Source organism: Phocoena sinus, chromosome 2, assembly GCF_008692025.1.
Source record: "Phocoena sinus isolate mPhoSin1 chromosome 2, mPhoSin1.pri, whole genome shotgun sequence".
Taxonomy (NCBI): Eukaryota; Metazoa; Chordata; class Mammalia; order Artiodactyla; family Phocoenidae; genus Phocoena; species Phocoena sinus.
Genome location: NC_045764.1, coordinates 148399257 through 148415394, shown reverse-complemented (window position 1 = coordinate 148415394; position 16138 = coordinate 148399257). Strand labels below are relative to the sequence as shown.

The 16138-nt window shown below is 47.7% G+C and overlaps 1 protein-coding gene across 1 annotated transcript in view; it reads right to left on the bottom strand.

Annotated features, from left to right (window-relative positions):
* Positions 1-2091: 2091 nt before the first annotated feature.
* Positions 2092-16138, bottom strand: part of RGS6 (regulator of G protein signaling 6) — a 581418-nt gene continuing 567371 nt past the window's right edge. Inside the window, exon 18 of the mRNA XM_032624551.1 lies at positions 2092-5020. Coding sequence (XP_032480442.1) covers positions 4970-5020 — 51 coding nt within the window. The 3' untranslated portion in view covers positions 2092-4969. The remainder of the gene's footprint in view (positions 5021-16138) is intronic.

Sequence of the window (16138 nt, the reverse complement as noted above, 5' to 3'; positions counted from 1 at the left end):
TGTGCTTTGTGGTGGAGCACAGAAAATGGGGCACAGACACCACCCAGCCAAGGACACCCTGGTAGAGACAGGGGCATCAGCCTTCTGGTGACACTGTTGTCCCAACCAACCAGGATGTATACCCCACCCCAGGGCTTTCCCAAGCTGCTCAGCTTCCTGCTTAGGAGCGAGGCGGAAACAGGCTGTGTGTGTGTGTGTGTGTAATGGTGTGTGTGTGTGTGTATGTAATGGTGTGTGTGTGTATGTAATGGTGTGTGTGTGTGTGTGTGTGTGTGTGTATGTAATGGGGTGTGTGTGTGTGTATATAAGGGTGTGTGTGTGTTTGTGTGTGTGTGTGTGTATGTAATGGTGTGTGTTTGTGTGTGTGTATATAAGGGTGTGTGTGTGTGTAATGGTGTGTGTGTGTGTGTGTAATGGTGTGTGTGTGTATGTAATGGTGTGTGTGTGTATGTAATGGTGTGTGTGTGTGTATGTAATGGTGTGTGTGTGTATGTAATGGTGTGTGTTTGTGTGTGTGTATATAAGGGTGTGTGTGTGTGTGTGTGTGTATGTAATGGTGTGTGTTTGTGTGTGTGTATGTAATGGGGTGTGTGTGTGTGTATATAAGGGTGTGTGTGTGTTTGTGTGTGTGTGTGTGTGTATGTAATGGGGTGTGTTTGTGTATATAAGGGTGTGTGTGTGTTTGTGTGTGTGTGTGTGTGTATGTAATGGTGTGTGTGTGTATGTAATGGTGTGTGTTTGTGTGTGTGTGTATGTAATGGGGTGTGTGTGTGTGTGTATATAAGGGTGTGTGTGTGTTTGTGTGTGTGTATGTAATGGTGTGTGTGTGTATGTAATGGTGTGTGTTTGTGTGTGTGTGTATGTAATGGGGCAGGGTAGGGAGTGGGGAGTGGGGACGGGTGATAGATTTTTTTTTCTAGTGGTAAATCCTACCCAACAAACCCCCAAACCAAGGAGCCACACGGAGAGAGCTGGATTATAGTGGGTTCAAGTCATTTATTTTTAGATGGTGCCAGCATGTTTGGTTCTGGGGTCCAATCCCCAGATTCCAGAAAATAAACTAATGAGAACCACATGCAGTATGTGAAGGCCATTCCGACGTGGCTGTGATCATACGTCCAGTGGGCATAGAATACAGACCAGGAGCCCTTGGCGTGGCGCAGGGCCTCCTTCCTCGGACAGCTGACAGCCTCTGGCTCTGAGCCCTCATTTGGGACGGGGGAGAGGGCTGAGGCCCGGCCATTAGGATCCTGTCCCTTTACGGCCCTGGGCCCCTTATTGCTACATTTGCTACTTTGCTACTTTATGGCCCCTGGGTTGCGCCCAGGGAATGCCTTATCAGTGGGTGGTACTAACGAGTAGGCTGCTGGCGTCTGCCGTTGCCATGGTTACATGAACACAGACCTCTCTTCAGAGGGTCCTGAGGTGAGTTCTCGGGGATTCATTTGGCCACTTTTTGACTGTGCCACACGTGGTCCTTGCTACATACTCAGCTCAGACAGCCCTTTTGGAGGCTGGTGGCATGTTACCTTCCCCCTCAGGACTTTCCAGCTCCTGGACTTTGCTGGAACACCTCCCTTCAATATGTTCTGCAAGGCCCAAAGACCAACAGCCCTCAATTCTTTCCAGCTTCTGGGAAGGCTTGCTAGTGGTGGTTTTTGAAGCCCATGCACTTGGAGCATAATGCGAGGGGTGCATTTTTAGAAAAACAACTTCTACAACTAGCCAAGGAGCTGGATGGGTGGCAGGCTGCTGCTTCATGCCCTGCTGGTGAGGTAGTTTGAACACAACAGAGACCCTACTACAGGGAAAGCCCCGGAGCACGTCTCCATGTGTTCACTGGTCTAAGAAGCGACTCAGAGTGATGAGAGGTCCCTCCTGGGTGCTGGCCTGTACCTGACCCCTTGGCAGGGGTTGGTCTGGAGCACGACGCAGCTGACTGCTCTGGTGGGCTAGACCCTGCTGCATTCCTGGGGCACAGCAACCCAGAGTATCCCTTCCTGGAAGGGCAGGAGCCCTCTCTCCAGCCCAGAGAGCCCCTGCTGCTCTGGTCAGGTCCTCTGGCTGCTGCTGGGCACTCACATGTGTCAACCTACAAGCTTTACTCTTCCCATGTGGGCAAAGTCTATGGCGGTCAGATGCCCAATGCCTGGTGCCTGTGTGTCTGCCCTGATGGGTGGGTGGTCACTTCTGAGACTGCCCTGATGCTTTGGCTGTGGGGCTGCCAACATGGTATTTGCCCTGTGCATCCTTATTGGGAAGAATCCCAGACCCAGAGACCATGCCCGGTCAGGGGAGCTAAGACAGGACAGGGCAAAAAAGCAAAGTTTATTTTGCTACAGAATTGCCTTCGAAAGTCTAATCTGGTCTGAATTTTTGGCTGTGTCCACCAGGCCAATGGGGAACTGGCCAAGACCAGTTTTCCAAATGTACTTGCATTCTAAGGTCTGCATGGTAGACTGACCTTGGACTAGCCCGCTTGGGTGGAGCAATCCTGTTCTACCCCCCATTTCTGGGTGTGATCTGCTGCGGGGTACGTGGTGGCAGTCACAAGACTGAACATGCCTTGGTTGGGAGGCGGGATGAGGGGGGTTATTGCTCTGGGTTTGAATCCATTTGAAGCGCCCTTATGTCTGTCGAGCTGGCTGGATGTCCCCAGAGGTGTCTGGAAGCCTTCAGCCTGCTCCATCTCAGGGCTGCAGTCCATCTGGCTCTGGGTGGGCCTTCTGGGGACCTCCAAGGTGGGTCAAGCCTCAGGAGCTGCAGCCAGGGGGACACAGAAGTCCTGGCCAGGGAGACTACCCCTGCCCTGGCTGCAGCCACGAGGAAGGACAGGAGGCAGCCAGCCACTTGCTCTCGATAACTGAGGGCACAGAGGCACCTGCTGTTCTAGAACTGCCTTTGCCCACCTACCCTGTGTGTCAGCATCAGCATAGCCTGGGCACCTCGGCAGGGAAGAGCTTCCTCTGGGCAGTGCTGGGTGCAGAGGAACATGATCGGTAATTTTGCTCTGAAACGGGAGGTCTGTGTGAGAAGCAAGGGGACAAAAAAAGGATGGGATGAGAAGAGGAGGGGTCAGAAGACCCCACACTATGGGAGCAGGCTTCACCAAACTCATTTACTCATCAAGCAGTGGCCAGCTGTCTGCCAGGTGCCAGGTTCTGAGCCCAGGTTGTGTGGCATGAGGGGGAGGGACTGTCTGCCCAGAATCTGGGTCTACAGCCCCCCCTTTGGAGGCACTCCAAGGACTCGACATAATGTCTCTAATGTCCGCTGTACCGAGAAGGGAGAGCAAACACTGCCATGGGGGAAACTGAGGCGCAGGGGTCAAGAACCCACCACGGTGCAACTGTAATCACGACTCCTCATGCCCTCGGTGGCCCCGCTGGGAGGGATGGAAGCTGGTGCCCCGGGGACAGGGCACGAAGGTGGGCTTGGAAAGATGGTCCTGGGGGAGCACCCAGGAATCAGCGTCTGCAAACAAGCTTATGAGCCTCACCAGCTGGTGAAGTTGCCCACACAAGTAAAGAAATACCAGTGATTGCTGCTTTGCTTCTGTGTTTGCTGTTTATACACTCCCAGGGAAGATTTTTCACCTCCGGCCAGAATAGATCAAAGGAGGATGGTCATAGCAGGTGTGGAGGCGGGGGTGAGTGTCTGAATTCAAAAGCACGTTGCTTATACCTCGGAGGGCTCGTGGGAGTCACAACGATGACAGCAACAACAATGAGCCTAATAGCTACCATTTGCAAAGCACCTACTACGCGCCAGGCACCCGACTCGGTGCCCTGTGTCACTCCCTCACAGCCAGGTGGGCGGATGGTCATTTGCAGGTTGAGCTCTGTGCTGGCGTTGGCCTGTGCTGATTGGCATCGTGGAGGGCAAAGCCTTTGCTGGGTCGTCAGAGGACCACTGGGCCCTGGCCTCGCCTCTGGGCACAGATTCCCCCCAGCTTCAGACACAACCGAGACCTGGCCACAGGGCCCAGCCACGCCTGGGACTTGCCAGCCTGGGGCCCAGCCCCTCCATCTGGGACCCTCCCAGCTCCCACCTGGAGCTGCCGGAGGGGAGGATCCCAATGGCCCCCGAGTTCACCGCTACGTTTATTTTGAGTAAGACACGCGGGGACACACCAAGGAGCAAGGGGCCACAACAGAATAAATTATGAAATAATAAAAAATGTAAAAGATGGTCAGAACCTTCACGGCTGTTAAACCACAAGCTCTTTCATCAACACCAGTGCTTCCTCTGGTGTTGGACCCTCGAGACGTGTGGCAGGATTAGAGGGCAGCCGCCAACGCCTGTGGAGACCTCCTTGAAAGGTGGCCTCCGAGGGGGTTGGAAGAACTTGAGGTGCTGCAGTGCAGGAGATGGCTCAGTGCTGACGATGTGATTGGGGCGCGTGGCGTGAGGGCAGCCTGGCCCCGGGTCCTTGCACGCAGTGGCCGCAGAGATGGGGGAGGCGGGAGGTGGTCGGGACACAGTGGTGTAACTAGGGGGGTGCCGTGGGTGCACCAGAGAGGCGGTGGGGTGTAATACTGGATGTGCTCAGGGCCAGGGGTCCTCTTGAGTTTGCTGGGAAGGCGTGATCCCCCCGGACGGCGGGAGGAGCGATGACAGCCAGAATCTAACCTCAGCTGACAGTCACAACGGGAGTCCCACCGGGTGCTCTGCCCTGAACGTGTTAGGGGCCAGGACCCCCTAGAGAGTGGGGTGTCGGCACACGACTATACAAGGAAGCGAGGGTTGTAAACAGGGGCCTCTACCTGGCCGACCCCAGGCTCCGTGGACTCTCCTTCTGGCCTCCCTCTGGATCACCCACCGCGTCTCCCCACCGTTGCCCATAACGGCCCTCACTCTTTCTCTTTCACAGTGACCAAATCTCCCCGCAGGGAAGCTCTGTCTGCAGATGTGGAGCGCGGCCGGCTGCCCGCGTGGTCCTCGGGCCCGGGCCCTGCGGGGGGCACTGTCAGGAGGACTGCATCAGGCCGGTGAGGCGCTTGCCCGCCAGCGACTTTCCCTGCAGAGACAGCGACACAGGGGCACCACAGGCGCACACACACAGAGGACAGACACAGAGAGCCAGACAGGTGGATTAATTGTTGGCACGAGCCACGAGGCCAAACGACTTAGCTCACCAACCCCTTTCATCTCTCGGTTTGGGAGCCTTAACCACAGACAACTGAACAACCAGGTCTTGGGGGCAGGTTAGGGGGTGAGGGTGTGTCGCTGGTACACTTTGGGGGCGTGGGGATTTTACTTACTCCAAATCAGGCATTTTAACCTTTAGGTAGAGTGTCTCTTAATGCCTGTGGGCTGCCCCTGAACTTGATTTTATCCAAGTGAGGAAGGAAAGGTGGCCTGGGGACTAGTAAGATCACGGGGGGTGGGTTGACCCAAATAGATGATGGGTAAGAATCTGGGTGACTGGGAACTAATGAATTAACTAGTCTGAAGAAGGCAGAAGACCTAGGAATCCTGTTTAAAATGCAGGATTGAGCTCTCCTTAGGTCTTCCTGACAACCTGTTCTGGGACTGGGAAGGTCTGGGGGCGCTGCCGAGGCTTGGAGCCTGGGCTGCAGGACACAGGGCAATGCACTCCTATGTTCTTGGTCCCCATCTCTGGTACCCGGAGGCTGACTCTGATGATTCCACATCAGGAAGTCTTACAAGCCCTTCATTTACAAACTATGAAGCCGTTCTTGTCCTTTCAAAAACAAAAAGGATGAACTCTATCGTGAGGCCTGGTACATGGGGCATAGAGGTCCTGAGAGAGGCCCGTTGCTCACAGGCCCAGGAGGAGCCTCTGACGTGGGACTGGGCACCAACAGGAGGATGGGGAAGGCTCAGTCCTTTGCTTATTTCCCTACAGCCGTAGTCTGCGCCCATTCCCTGCTCACCCTCTTCAGAAATCCATAGCATTGGACAGGCGTCTAGAGGAGAGTATGGCTGGACCCAAGCAGATTGAGCACTGTGTCTGAGAAAACACTCAGAACCCATCTTGATATTGACAGTGGGTCAGCGCCATCTGCCTAGGGTAGCACGTGGTCGTGCATCAGCAAGGGCTGCAGAGTTTGGAAGCGTGGGGTTTCAGGGCCAGCAATTCCTCATGTTCATTTCCAAGTGGGGTGTGAGGGCTCATCTTGTTTACTGGGCTTGGCTGCGTGTACGCTGGATGTAATTAAAAAAAATTGATCAGGTTTGTGAAGCCTGGCAGGGTACTCAATAAACCTGCTGATTGATGAATTGATGGATAATGGGCATTTCCAACAAACGAACAACATGGGCTGTGAGTTTGCTGGATGCAGGACCATATGTCATCTGGCTTAGCTCTCCACGGAGGGATGTGCCAGCTTGACTTTGAGAATTCCGATGGCAGGGATGGGAGCTTGTCCAGAAATGCAAATGCTCTCAGGGGCAGTTGGGAAGTCTGCATCTACCTCCCCTTTGCTCTGTTTTTCCCCTTTCATGCCTCATGTTTGCTAGTGAGACAAAACTTTTCATTTCTTTCTTCCCTACAGACACACACACACACACACACACACACACACAATCTCCCCATCAGCAACCTTATCTGAATCTTCAGATACACTAAACTTAGCCTGTGGCCGGATACATTTATACTGGGCTACGAATTTTTTAATCAGATTTTTTTTTTTTAATCCTAGAGGGTTTCAAGTGCCAGTCTTTGCAAGTCACTAAAAGCAGGATGGCTACTCCTCTGTGTGGAGTGAGTTAGGTACAACAGTAGCTCACAGATGGCAGAGGCTGACGGCCGAGGACTCCCTCCGGGCCTGGTTCTAAAGCACACATGGAGCCGGGACTTTTCCTTGACTGCCCTTTCTTGCACGGAGCTGTAGGCATTTCTCATCCAGGTGGTGGACCTGGGAACGGGCCTTCTCCATGCAGTCCTGAAGGCAGGAAGCACGGGGAAATGTGGACCTGATGAGTCTAGGGGCCTCCTGGTACGCGGGCTCTACCAAACCTCCCCCAGCTCCTTTCACCCTTTTCCATCCCTGCTCACGTGAAAGGCACCAAGGAATGCTGCTTTCCTCCTGGGTACTGCTTATCGCTGTGGAAACCTCACACCAAATACCAGCTCCTCCCCCCTCCTTCCATCCCTCCTCTACCAGGGCCACAAATTACACATGGTGTCTCCAAATATATTTCCAGGTTTGCCCTACAATGGCATTTGGGGCTCTGATTTAGCTGGCGGGTGTGAAAAAAAAGGAATCACTAAAGCTTCTAAATAACAGTCCGTTGCCAGCGCAGACGTTAAAAGCCCAGAGACAAAGAGGGTGAGGTTTACCAGGCATCCAAACCCTCATCACAGCTTCATTCTCATTAGTGAGGTCATTTTGGCTGGAGAAGGGGCTGTGGTTGAGGGAGGTTAGAGGTTCTGTTTCTGGATGATTGTGTGTCTGTCTGTTTTAGGTGGATTTGGCCCTGAGGATCCCTACCCTCCACACCTCCCAGTTCTGTAGAGCGGGCTGGGCTGGGAGGCATTAATTAATCTCTTCCTGCCTAAGTCCCAGAGCTCAGCCTCACAGCTCTGACTGCAAAGACCTGTGGCCAGCCCATCAATCCTTCCCCTCCCCTCCCCCAGCTGCTTGCAGCGCTTCACAGTTGGGGGCGGGGCTGCAGCTGACAGCCCTGGGGGAGAACACACCCTGAGACTGTTCCCAACCTCGAAGCCGTCCAGGTGGTACTCCTTGGCATTTCTGTCTCCCTCTCCCGCTCCTGCCCTCACACATTTACCAAATGCCAGTTCTGCTGCTAAAGGAGGTCATGATGGCTCAGGTTGGCTCAGGGGGCAGCTCAGCCCAGCCGCAATCTGTTCACTAGGCAGTGACCTCGTGGGTGAGGCTGGAAGGTGGTTACTCATGCAGGGTGCAGGCAAGGCTAGATGCTGGCCTCGGGCTTTGGGGAAGAAATCCTGCAAACACACTGGCTCAGCAGCTGCCTCACTTCTGAAGAGCTGAGGCTCTTATAATTTTCAGGGATCAAAGTGAAACCTGACAGCAGAGGCTACCGGTGTTCAGAGATGAGCTGCCCCAAGGTGTATGCCGCTAGGGGGTTGCTGCGAGCTCCTAGCTACTGCTCTGCGCACAGAGAGGGAAGCTCCCACCCTGCACCTTCTAGGGGTCTTTCCTTCCTCCTCTTCAGCCCCATCCTCGCCTCCAGTTTGGACGTTTCTGCAGGAGACACTTAGGAAGGGGAGTGGTAATTCTGCCTTTGCCTGGCATCTTGCTTAGTTACAGGGAAAGGAATTTTTTCAGGGTGTGAATGTGTGCTGTTCCTCAATGCTGGTCAGTTGGGAACAGATCATGGTGCCAGGAAACTGTAGCCAGCTCAGCCTGAGGCCTTGGCGTAGCTGAGCGAAGCAGCTGAAGGTGGTTGAAAATGCTATTAGCAGGCAGCCTTTGTCCAAGTGAAAAAATATACAGTGATTAAGAACTGAGCTGCAGAAGGTACATTCCAGAGACAGCAAAGCTTTGCATTCAGACAAAGTACTTTTCACCTTCGAGACATTTGGCCAAGTTTAATCCAATAGAATTTGTGATCCTTCAATTTCATGGACCGCAGGCTCAGTGCTGGGTTCACAAACACCCACACGTTCAATTCCCACCCTCCACCCTGACTAATCATTTCAGCTCTGCAGCCATCCTGATGGCTAGAAGCCTGGAAGAAGGTGGTCACGGAATCCTTTGTTTCTAAAAGGAAGTGCACAAAAGGAATGGCTCCCTTTTGTGAGGTGCTTCAGGAAAAATCGACATGCTGCTTGACATGCTGTGTGTGGCTCTGTGCATCGCACTTCCAGATATTAATCAACAAAGCATGCACCATCCGGGTTACCAAGAGCTTTCGCCACTCACTTACCTGAGAGTCTGACGCTAACCTCTTTGGCTGAGAGAAGGGCTGTGGCTCAGAGAGTAGCCCTGGGGGTCACATGGCATACTGGGGGCAGCGGAGCCAAGCACTAGTGGCTCAGGCAGGACCTTTTTCAACTCTAAGAAAGTAGAGACATCTGAGCTGCTGATGGGATTTTCTTGCTAATTTGCTCAGATGACCTAAGACCAAAGTTACAGATCTCAAGTCCACTAAGTCTAAACACATGCTATGAGGGGGATGGAAATCAACCGTGGCTGTCTCTAGGGGAGAGAGATGGAATTGACTGGGGAGGGGCATAAGGGAACTTTATAGGGTGATGGGTGTAAGTTACACTGGTGCATACATTCGTCAGATTCGTTGAACCATACATTTCAGATCTATTCATTTTGCCATGTGTAATTATGTTTCAGAAGATAAAAAAAGATTAGGAAAAAATCCAGCTATCACATCTCTGCTTTGAAATGTCCCACCCCTTACTCTTTTTCAGTTGCTGTCCCAGCAACTTTGCCTTTTGGCTAAATTCAAAGCTTCCCCCTCCAGTAGAGGAGAAACCCAGATTCCTCTGCTAGGGGAACTAGAACTTGCAACAGAACTAACTTGGAACATGAATTCTAGTCTCCATAGATCCAAACGGATCACCTTGTGGTGACACACAGGCATTTTTCATCCCTGCTAATGAAAATCAGTGTTTTGCTGAATAGGGCTCACCAGGTGACCTCAGCAGGCAAGAAGTGGGAGGTCCCAGAGAGAAGCTGTCCTTTCAAGGAGGCTGAAAGTTACCTATGAGTAGACGATGCTCAGGTTCATAAATGATGAGTGTGTGTGAACTCACAGGCCTGTAGGGGACTTGACGGGAGAGCCGTCAGCCCTAAGAGCCAGGGAGAAAGGAAAGGTCCCAGCTTGGGTTTGTTGGGAGGGGGAGGAGCCAGGGATTCCAGCCAAGTCAGGACTGCCTGACATCATCGCGTGACTTCCCTGGAGGTTGGTCCCCCTGGTGCCGCCTTCTCCACTGAGCAAAGCAAAAGGGATGATTTCAAAAGGAAGTGTAAGGTATTCTGTGGCATCTCCTTTCTCAACGATGTTTAAGATTGGAGAGAGAGTGCCATTTGCTTGGGATAGTTTAGAGGGTTAGAAGCTCTGGCAGGGGATGGTAGGAAAACCCATACTTGATAGAGAATAATTTGAAAACACTGCAACTCTCCTCTTTCATCATCAGCAAGATGGGCAGATGAGATGGGAACTAGGCAATGGTTACACATGGCTGATCCATAGCAGACCTAGGCTGGAGCAGCATCCAGGAAGCAGAGGCTGCTTCCGGCTTTATCACGCTTCAGGGAAGGGGGAGGGGGTGGGGGGGTGCCCTGTGACAAGATCCATTCCTGAGGTATTACTCCTGGGTCCTTGCCAAGCTTTCTGATCTCTCTCAGGAGCTGAAGGGCATTTTATTTGGTATTGAAATATTCTCTTTATTTGACTTTTTAAAAATAGGATACCACAGACATCTGAGACGCAGCCGGGCCGGTGACTCGGCTGTGGGTGGCGCCCCAGAGTCCGGGTAGGCAGCAAGGGATGCAGGACGCTCTCCGAGGTCACCCCCGGGTAGAGCTGAGAGGCTGACATGGTCTCGGTGCTCCAGCCGGGTGTCAGGCCTGAGCCTCTGAGGTGGGAGAGCCAAGTTCAGGACATTGGTCCACCAGAGACCTCCCAGCTCCACGTAATATCAATCGGCAAGAGCTCTCCCAGAGATCTCTGTCTCAATGCTAAGACCCAGCTCCACTCAATGACCGGCAAGCTACAGTGCTGGACACCCCATGCCAAACAACTAGCAAGACAGGAACACAACCCCACCTATAGCAGAGAGGCTGCCTAAAATCATACTAAGTTCACAGACACCCCAAAAACACACCGCCGGACACAGTCCTGCCCACCAGAAAGACAAGATCCAGCCTCATCCATCAGAACACAGGTACCAGTCCCCTCCACCAGGAAGCCTACACAACTCACTGAACCAACCTTATCCACTGGGGGCAGGCACCAAAAACAACAGGAAGTATGAAGCTGCAGCCTACAAAAAGGAGACCCCAAACACAGTAAGTCAAGGAAAATGAGAAGACAGAGAAATACACAGCAGATGAAGGAGCAAGGTAAAAATTCACCAGACCAAACAAATGAAGAGGAAATAGGCAGTGTACCTGAAAAAGAATTCAGAGTAATGATAGTAAAGATGATCCAAAATCTTGGAAGTAGAATGGAGAAAATACAAGAAACGTTTAACAAGGACCTAGAAGAACTAAAGAGCAAACAAATAACGATGAGCAACACAATAAATGAAATTAAAAATTCTCTAGAAGGAATCAAGAGCAGAATAACTGAGCCAGAAGAACAGATAAGTGACCTGGAAGACAAAATAGTGGAAATAACTACTGCAGAGCAGAATAAAGATAAAAGAATGAAAAGAATTTAGGACAGTCTCAGAGACCTCTGGGACAACATTAAACTCACCAACATTCAAATTATAGGGGTCCCAGAAGAAGAAGAGAAAAAGAAAGGGACTGAGAAAATATTCGAAGACATTATAGTTGAAAACTTCCTTAATATGGGAAAGGAAATAATCAAGTCCAGGAAGCGCAGAGAGTCCCCATACAGGATAAATCCAAGCAGAAACATGCCAAGACACATATTAATCAAACTATCAAAATTAAATACAAAGAAAAAATATTAAAAGCAGCAAGGGGAAAGCAACAAATAACACACAAAGGAATCCCCATAAGGTTAACAGCTGATCTTTCAGCAGAAACTCTGCAAGCCAGAAAGGAGTGGCAGGACATATTTCAAGTGATGAAAGGGAAAAAACTATACCAAGATTACTCTACCCAGGGCTTCCCTGGTGATGCAGTGGTTAAGAATCCACCTGCCAGTGTAGGGGTTTTGGGCCCGAGCCCTGGTCCAGGAAGGTCCCACATGACACAGAGCAGCTACGTCCGTGTACCACAACTACTGAGCCTGTGAGCCACAACTACTGAAACCTGCACGCCCATGCTCCACAACAAGAGAAGCCACTGCAACGAGAAGCCCGTGCACCGCAATGAAGAGTAGCCCCCGCTTGCCACAACTACAGAAAACCCATTCACAGCAACGAAGACACAACGCAGCCAAAAATAAATAATTTTTTTAAAAAAAGATTACTCTACCCAGCAGGGATCTTATTCAGATTCGATAGAGAAATTAAAACCTTTACAGATAAGCAAACGCTAAGAGAATTCAGCACGACCAACCAGCTTTACAACAAATGCTAAAGGAACTTCTCTAGGCCAGAAACACAAGAGAAGGAAAAGACCTACAATAACAAACCCAATACAATTAGGAAAATGGTAATAGGAACATACATATCAATAACTACCTTAAATGTAAATGGATCAAATCCTCCAACCAAAGACATAGACTGGCTGAATGGATAAAAACACAAGACCCATATATATGCTGTCTACAAGACACCTACCGCAGACCTAGGGGCACATACAGACTGAAAGTGAGGGGATGGAAAAAGATATTCCATGCAAATGGAAATCAAAAGAAAGCTGGAGTAGCAATTCTCGTATCAGACAAAATGGACTTTAAAATAAAGATTATTACAGGAGACAAAGAAGGACACTGCATAATGATCAAGGGATCAATCCAAGAAGAAGATGTAACAATTGTAAATATTTATGCACCCAACATAGGAGCATCTCAATACATAAGGCAAATGCTAACAGCCATAAAAGGGGAAATCCACAGTAACACAATCATAGTAGGGGACTTTAACACTCCACTTTCACCAATGAATGGATCATGCAAAATGAAAATAAATAAGGAAATACAAGCTTTAAATGACACATTAAACAAGATGGACTTAATTGATATTTATAGGACATTCCATCCAAAAACAACAGAATACACTTTCTTCTCAAGTGCTGAAGGAACATTCTCCAGGATAAATCATACCTTGGGCCACAAATCAAGGCTTGGTAAATTTAAGAAAATTGAAATCACGTCAAGTATCTTTTCCAACCACAACACTATAAGACTAGATATCAATTACAGGAAAAAACCTGTAAAAAATACAAACACATGGAGGCTAAACAATACACTACTAAATAACCAAGAGATCACTGAAGAAATCAAAGAGGAAATCAAAAAATACCTAGAAACAAATGACAATGAAAACACGATGACCCAACACCTATGGGATGCAGCAAAAGCAGTTCTAAAAGGGAAGTTTATAGCAATACAATCCTACCTCAAGAAACAAGAAACATCTCAACTAAACAACCTAACCTTACACCTAAAGCAATTAGAGAAAGAAGAACAAAAAAACCCCAAAGTTAGCAGAAGGAAAAAAATCATAAAGATCAGATCAGAAATAATTCAAAAATAAATGAAGGAAACGATAGCAAAGATCAATAAAACTAAAAGCTGGTTCTTTGAGAAGATAAACAAAACTGATCAACCATTAGCTAGATTCATCAAGAAAGAAAGGGAGAAGACTCAAATCAATAGAATTAGAAACGAAAAAGGAGAAGTCACAACCGACACTGAAGAAATACAAACATCATGAGAGATTACTACAAGGAACTACATGCCAATAAAATGGAAACCTGGAAGAAATGGACTAATTCTTAGAAAAGCACAACCTTCTGAGACTGAACCAGGAAGAAATAGAAAATATAAACAGACAAATCACAAGCAGTGAAATTGAAACTGTGATTAAAAATCTTCCAACGAACAAAAGCCCAGGACCAGATGGCTTCACAGGCGAATTCTATCAAACATTTAGAGAAGAGCTAACACCTATCTTTCTCAAATTCTTCCAAATATAGCAGAGGGAGGGACACTCCCAAACTCATTCTATGAGGCCACCATCACCCTGATACCAAAACCAGACAAGGATGTCACAAAGAAAGAAAACTACAGGCCAATACCACTGATGAACATAGATGCAAAAATCCTTAACAAAATGCTAGCAAACAGAATCCAACAGCACATTAAAAGGATCATACACCATGATCAAGTGGGGTTTATCCCTGGAATGCAAGGATTCTTCAATATATGCAAATCAATGTGATACACCATATTAACAAATTGAAGGATAAAAGCCATATGATAATCTCAATAGATGCAGAAGAAACTTTTGACAAAATTCAACACCCATTTATGATAAAAACCCTCCAGAAAGTAGGCATAGAGGGAACTTACCTCAACATAGTAAAGGCCACCATTCTCAATGGTGAGAAACTGAAACCATTTCCACTAAGATCAGAAACAAGACAAGGTTGCCTACTCCCACCATTATTATTCAACATAGTTTTGGACGTTTTAGCCACAGCAATCAGAGAAGAAAATGAAATAAAAGGAATCCAAAACGGAAAAGAGGAAGTAAAGCTGTCACTGTTTGCAGATGACATGATACTATACATAGAGAATCCTAAAGATGCTATCAGAAAACTACTACAGCTAATCAATGAATTTGGTAAAGTAGCAGGAGACAAAATTAATGCACAGAAATCTCTTGCATTCCTATACACTAATGAAAAATCTGAAAGAGAAATTAAGGAAACACTCCCATTTGCCATTGCAACAAAAAGATAAATTACCTAGGAATAAACCTACCTAAGGAGACAAAAACCTGTATGCAGAAAACTATAAGACACTGATGAAAGAAATTAAAGATGATACAAAGAGATGGAGAAATATACCATGTTCTTGGATTGGAAGAATCAACATGGTGAAAATGAATAAACTACCCAAAGCAATCTACAGATTCAATGCAATCCCTATCAAAGTACCAATGGCATTTTTCACAGAACTAGACCAAAAATTTCACAATTTGTATGGAAACACAAAAGACCCCAAATAGCAAAAGCAAATTTGAGAAAGAAAAACGGAGCTGGAGGAATCACGCTCCCTGACTTCAGACTATACTACAAAGCTACAGTAATCAAGACAATATGGTATATAGCTGATTCACTTTGTCATAAAGCAGAAAGTAACACACCATTGTAAAGCAATTATACTCCAATAAAGATGTTAAAAAAGACAGTATGGCACTGGCACAAAGACAGAAATATAGATCAGTGGAACAGGATAGAAAGCCCAGAGATAAACCCATGCACATATGGTCACCTTACCTTTGATAAAGGAGGCAAGAATACACAATGGAGTAAAGACAGCCTCTTCAATAAGTGGTGCTGGGAAAACTGGACAGCTACATGTAAAAGAACGAAATTAGAACACTCCCTAACACCATACACAAAAATAAACTCAAAATGGATTAAAGATCTAAGTGTAAAGCCAGACACTATCAAACTCTTAGAGGAAAACATAGGCAGAACACTCTATGACATAAATCACAGCAAGATCTTTTTGGACCCACCTCCTAGAGAAATGGAAATAAAAACAAAAATCAACAATGAACCCTAATAAACAATGGGACCTACTGAAACTTAAAAGCTTTTGCACAGCAAAGGAAACCATAAACAAGATGAAAAGACAACCCTCAGAATGGGAGAAAATATTTGCAAGTGAAGCAACTGACAAAGGATGAATCTCCAAAATATACAAGCAGCTCATGCAGCTCAATATCAAAAAACCAAACAACCCAATCCAAAAATGGGCAGAAGACCTAAATAGACATTTCTCCAAAGAAGATATACAGATTGCCAACAAAGACATGAAAGGATGCTCAACATCACTAATCATTAGAGAAATGCAAATCAAAACTACAATGAGGTATCACCTCACACTGGTCAGGATGGCCAGCATCAAAAAATCTACAAACAAAAAATGCTGGAGAGGGTGTGGAGTAAAGGGAACGCTCTTGCACTTTTAGTGGGAATATAAATTTATACAGCCGCTATGGAGAACAGTACGTAGGTTCCTTAAAAAACTAAAAATAGAACTACCATATGACCCAGTAATCCCAATACTGGGCAAATACCTTGAGAAAACCATAATTCAAAAAGAGTCATGTACCAAAATGTTCATTGCAGCACTATTTACAATAGCCAGGACATGGAAGCAACCTAAGTGTTCATCAACAGATGAATGGATAAAGAAGATGTGGCACATATATACAATGGAATATTACTCAGGCATAAAAAGAAACAAAATTGAGTTATCTGTAGTGAGGTGGATGGACCTAGAGTCTGTCATACAGAGTGAAGTAAGTCAGAAAGAGAAAAACAAATACTGTATACTAACACATATA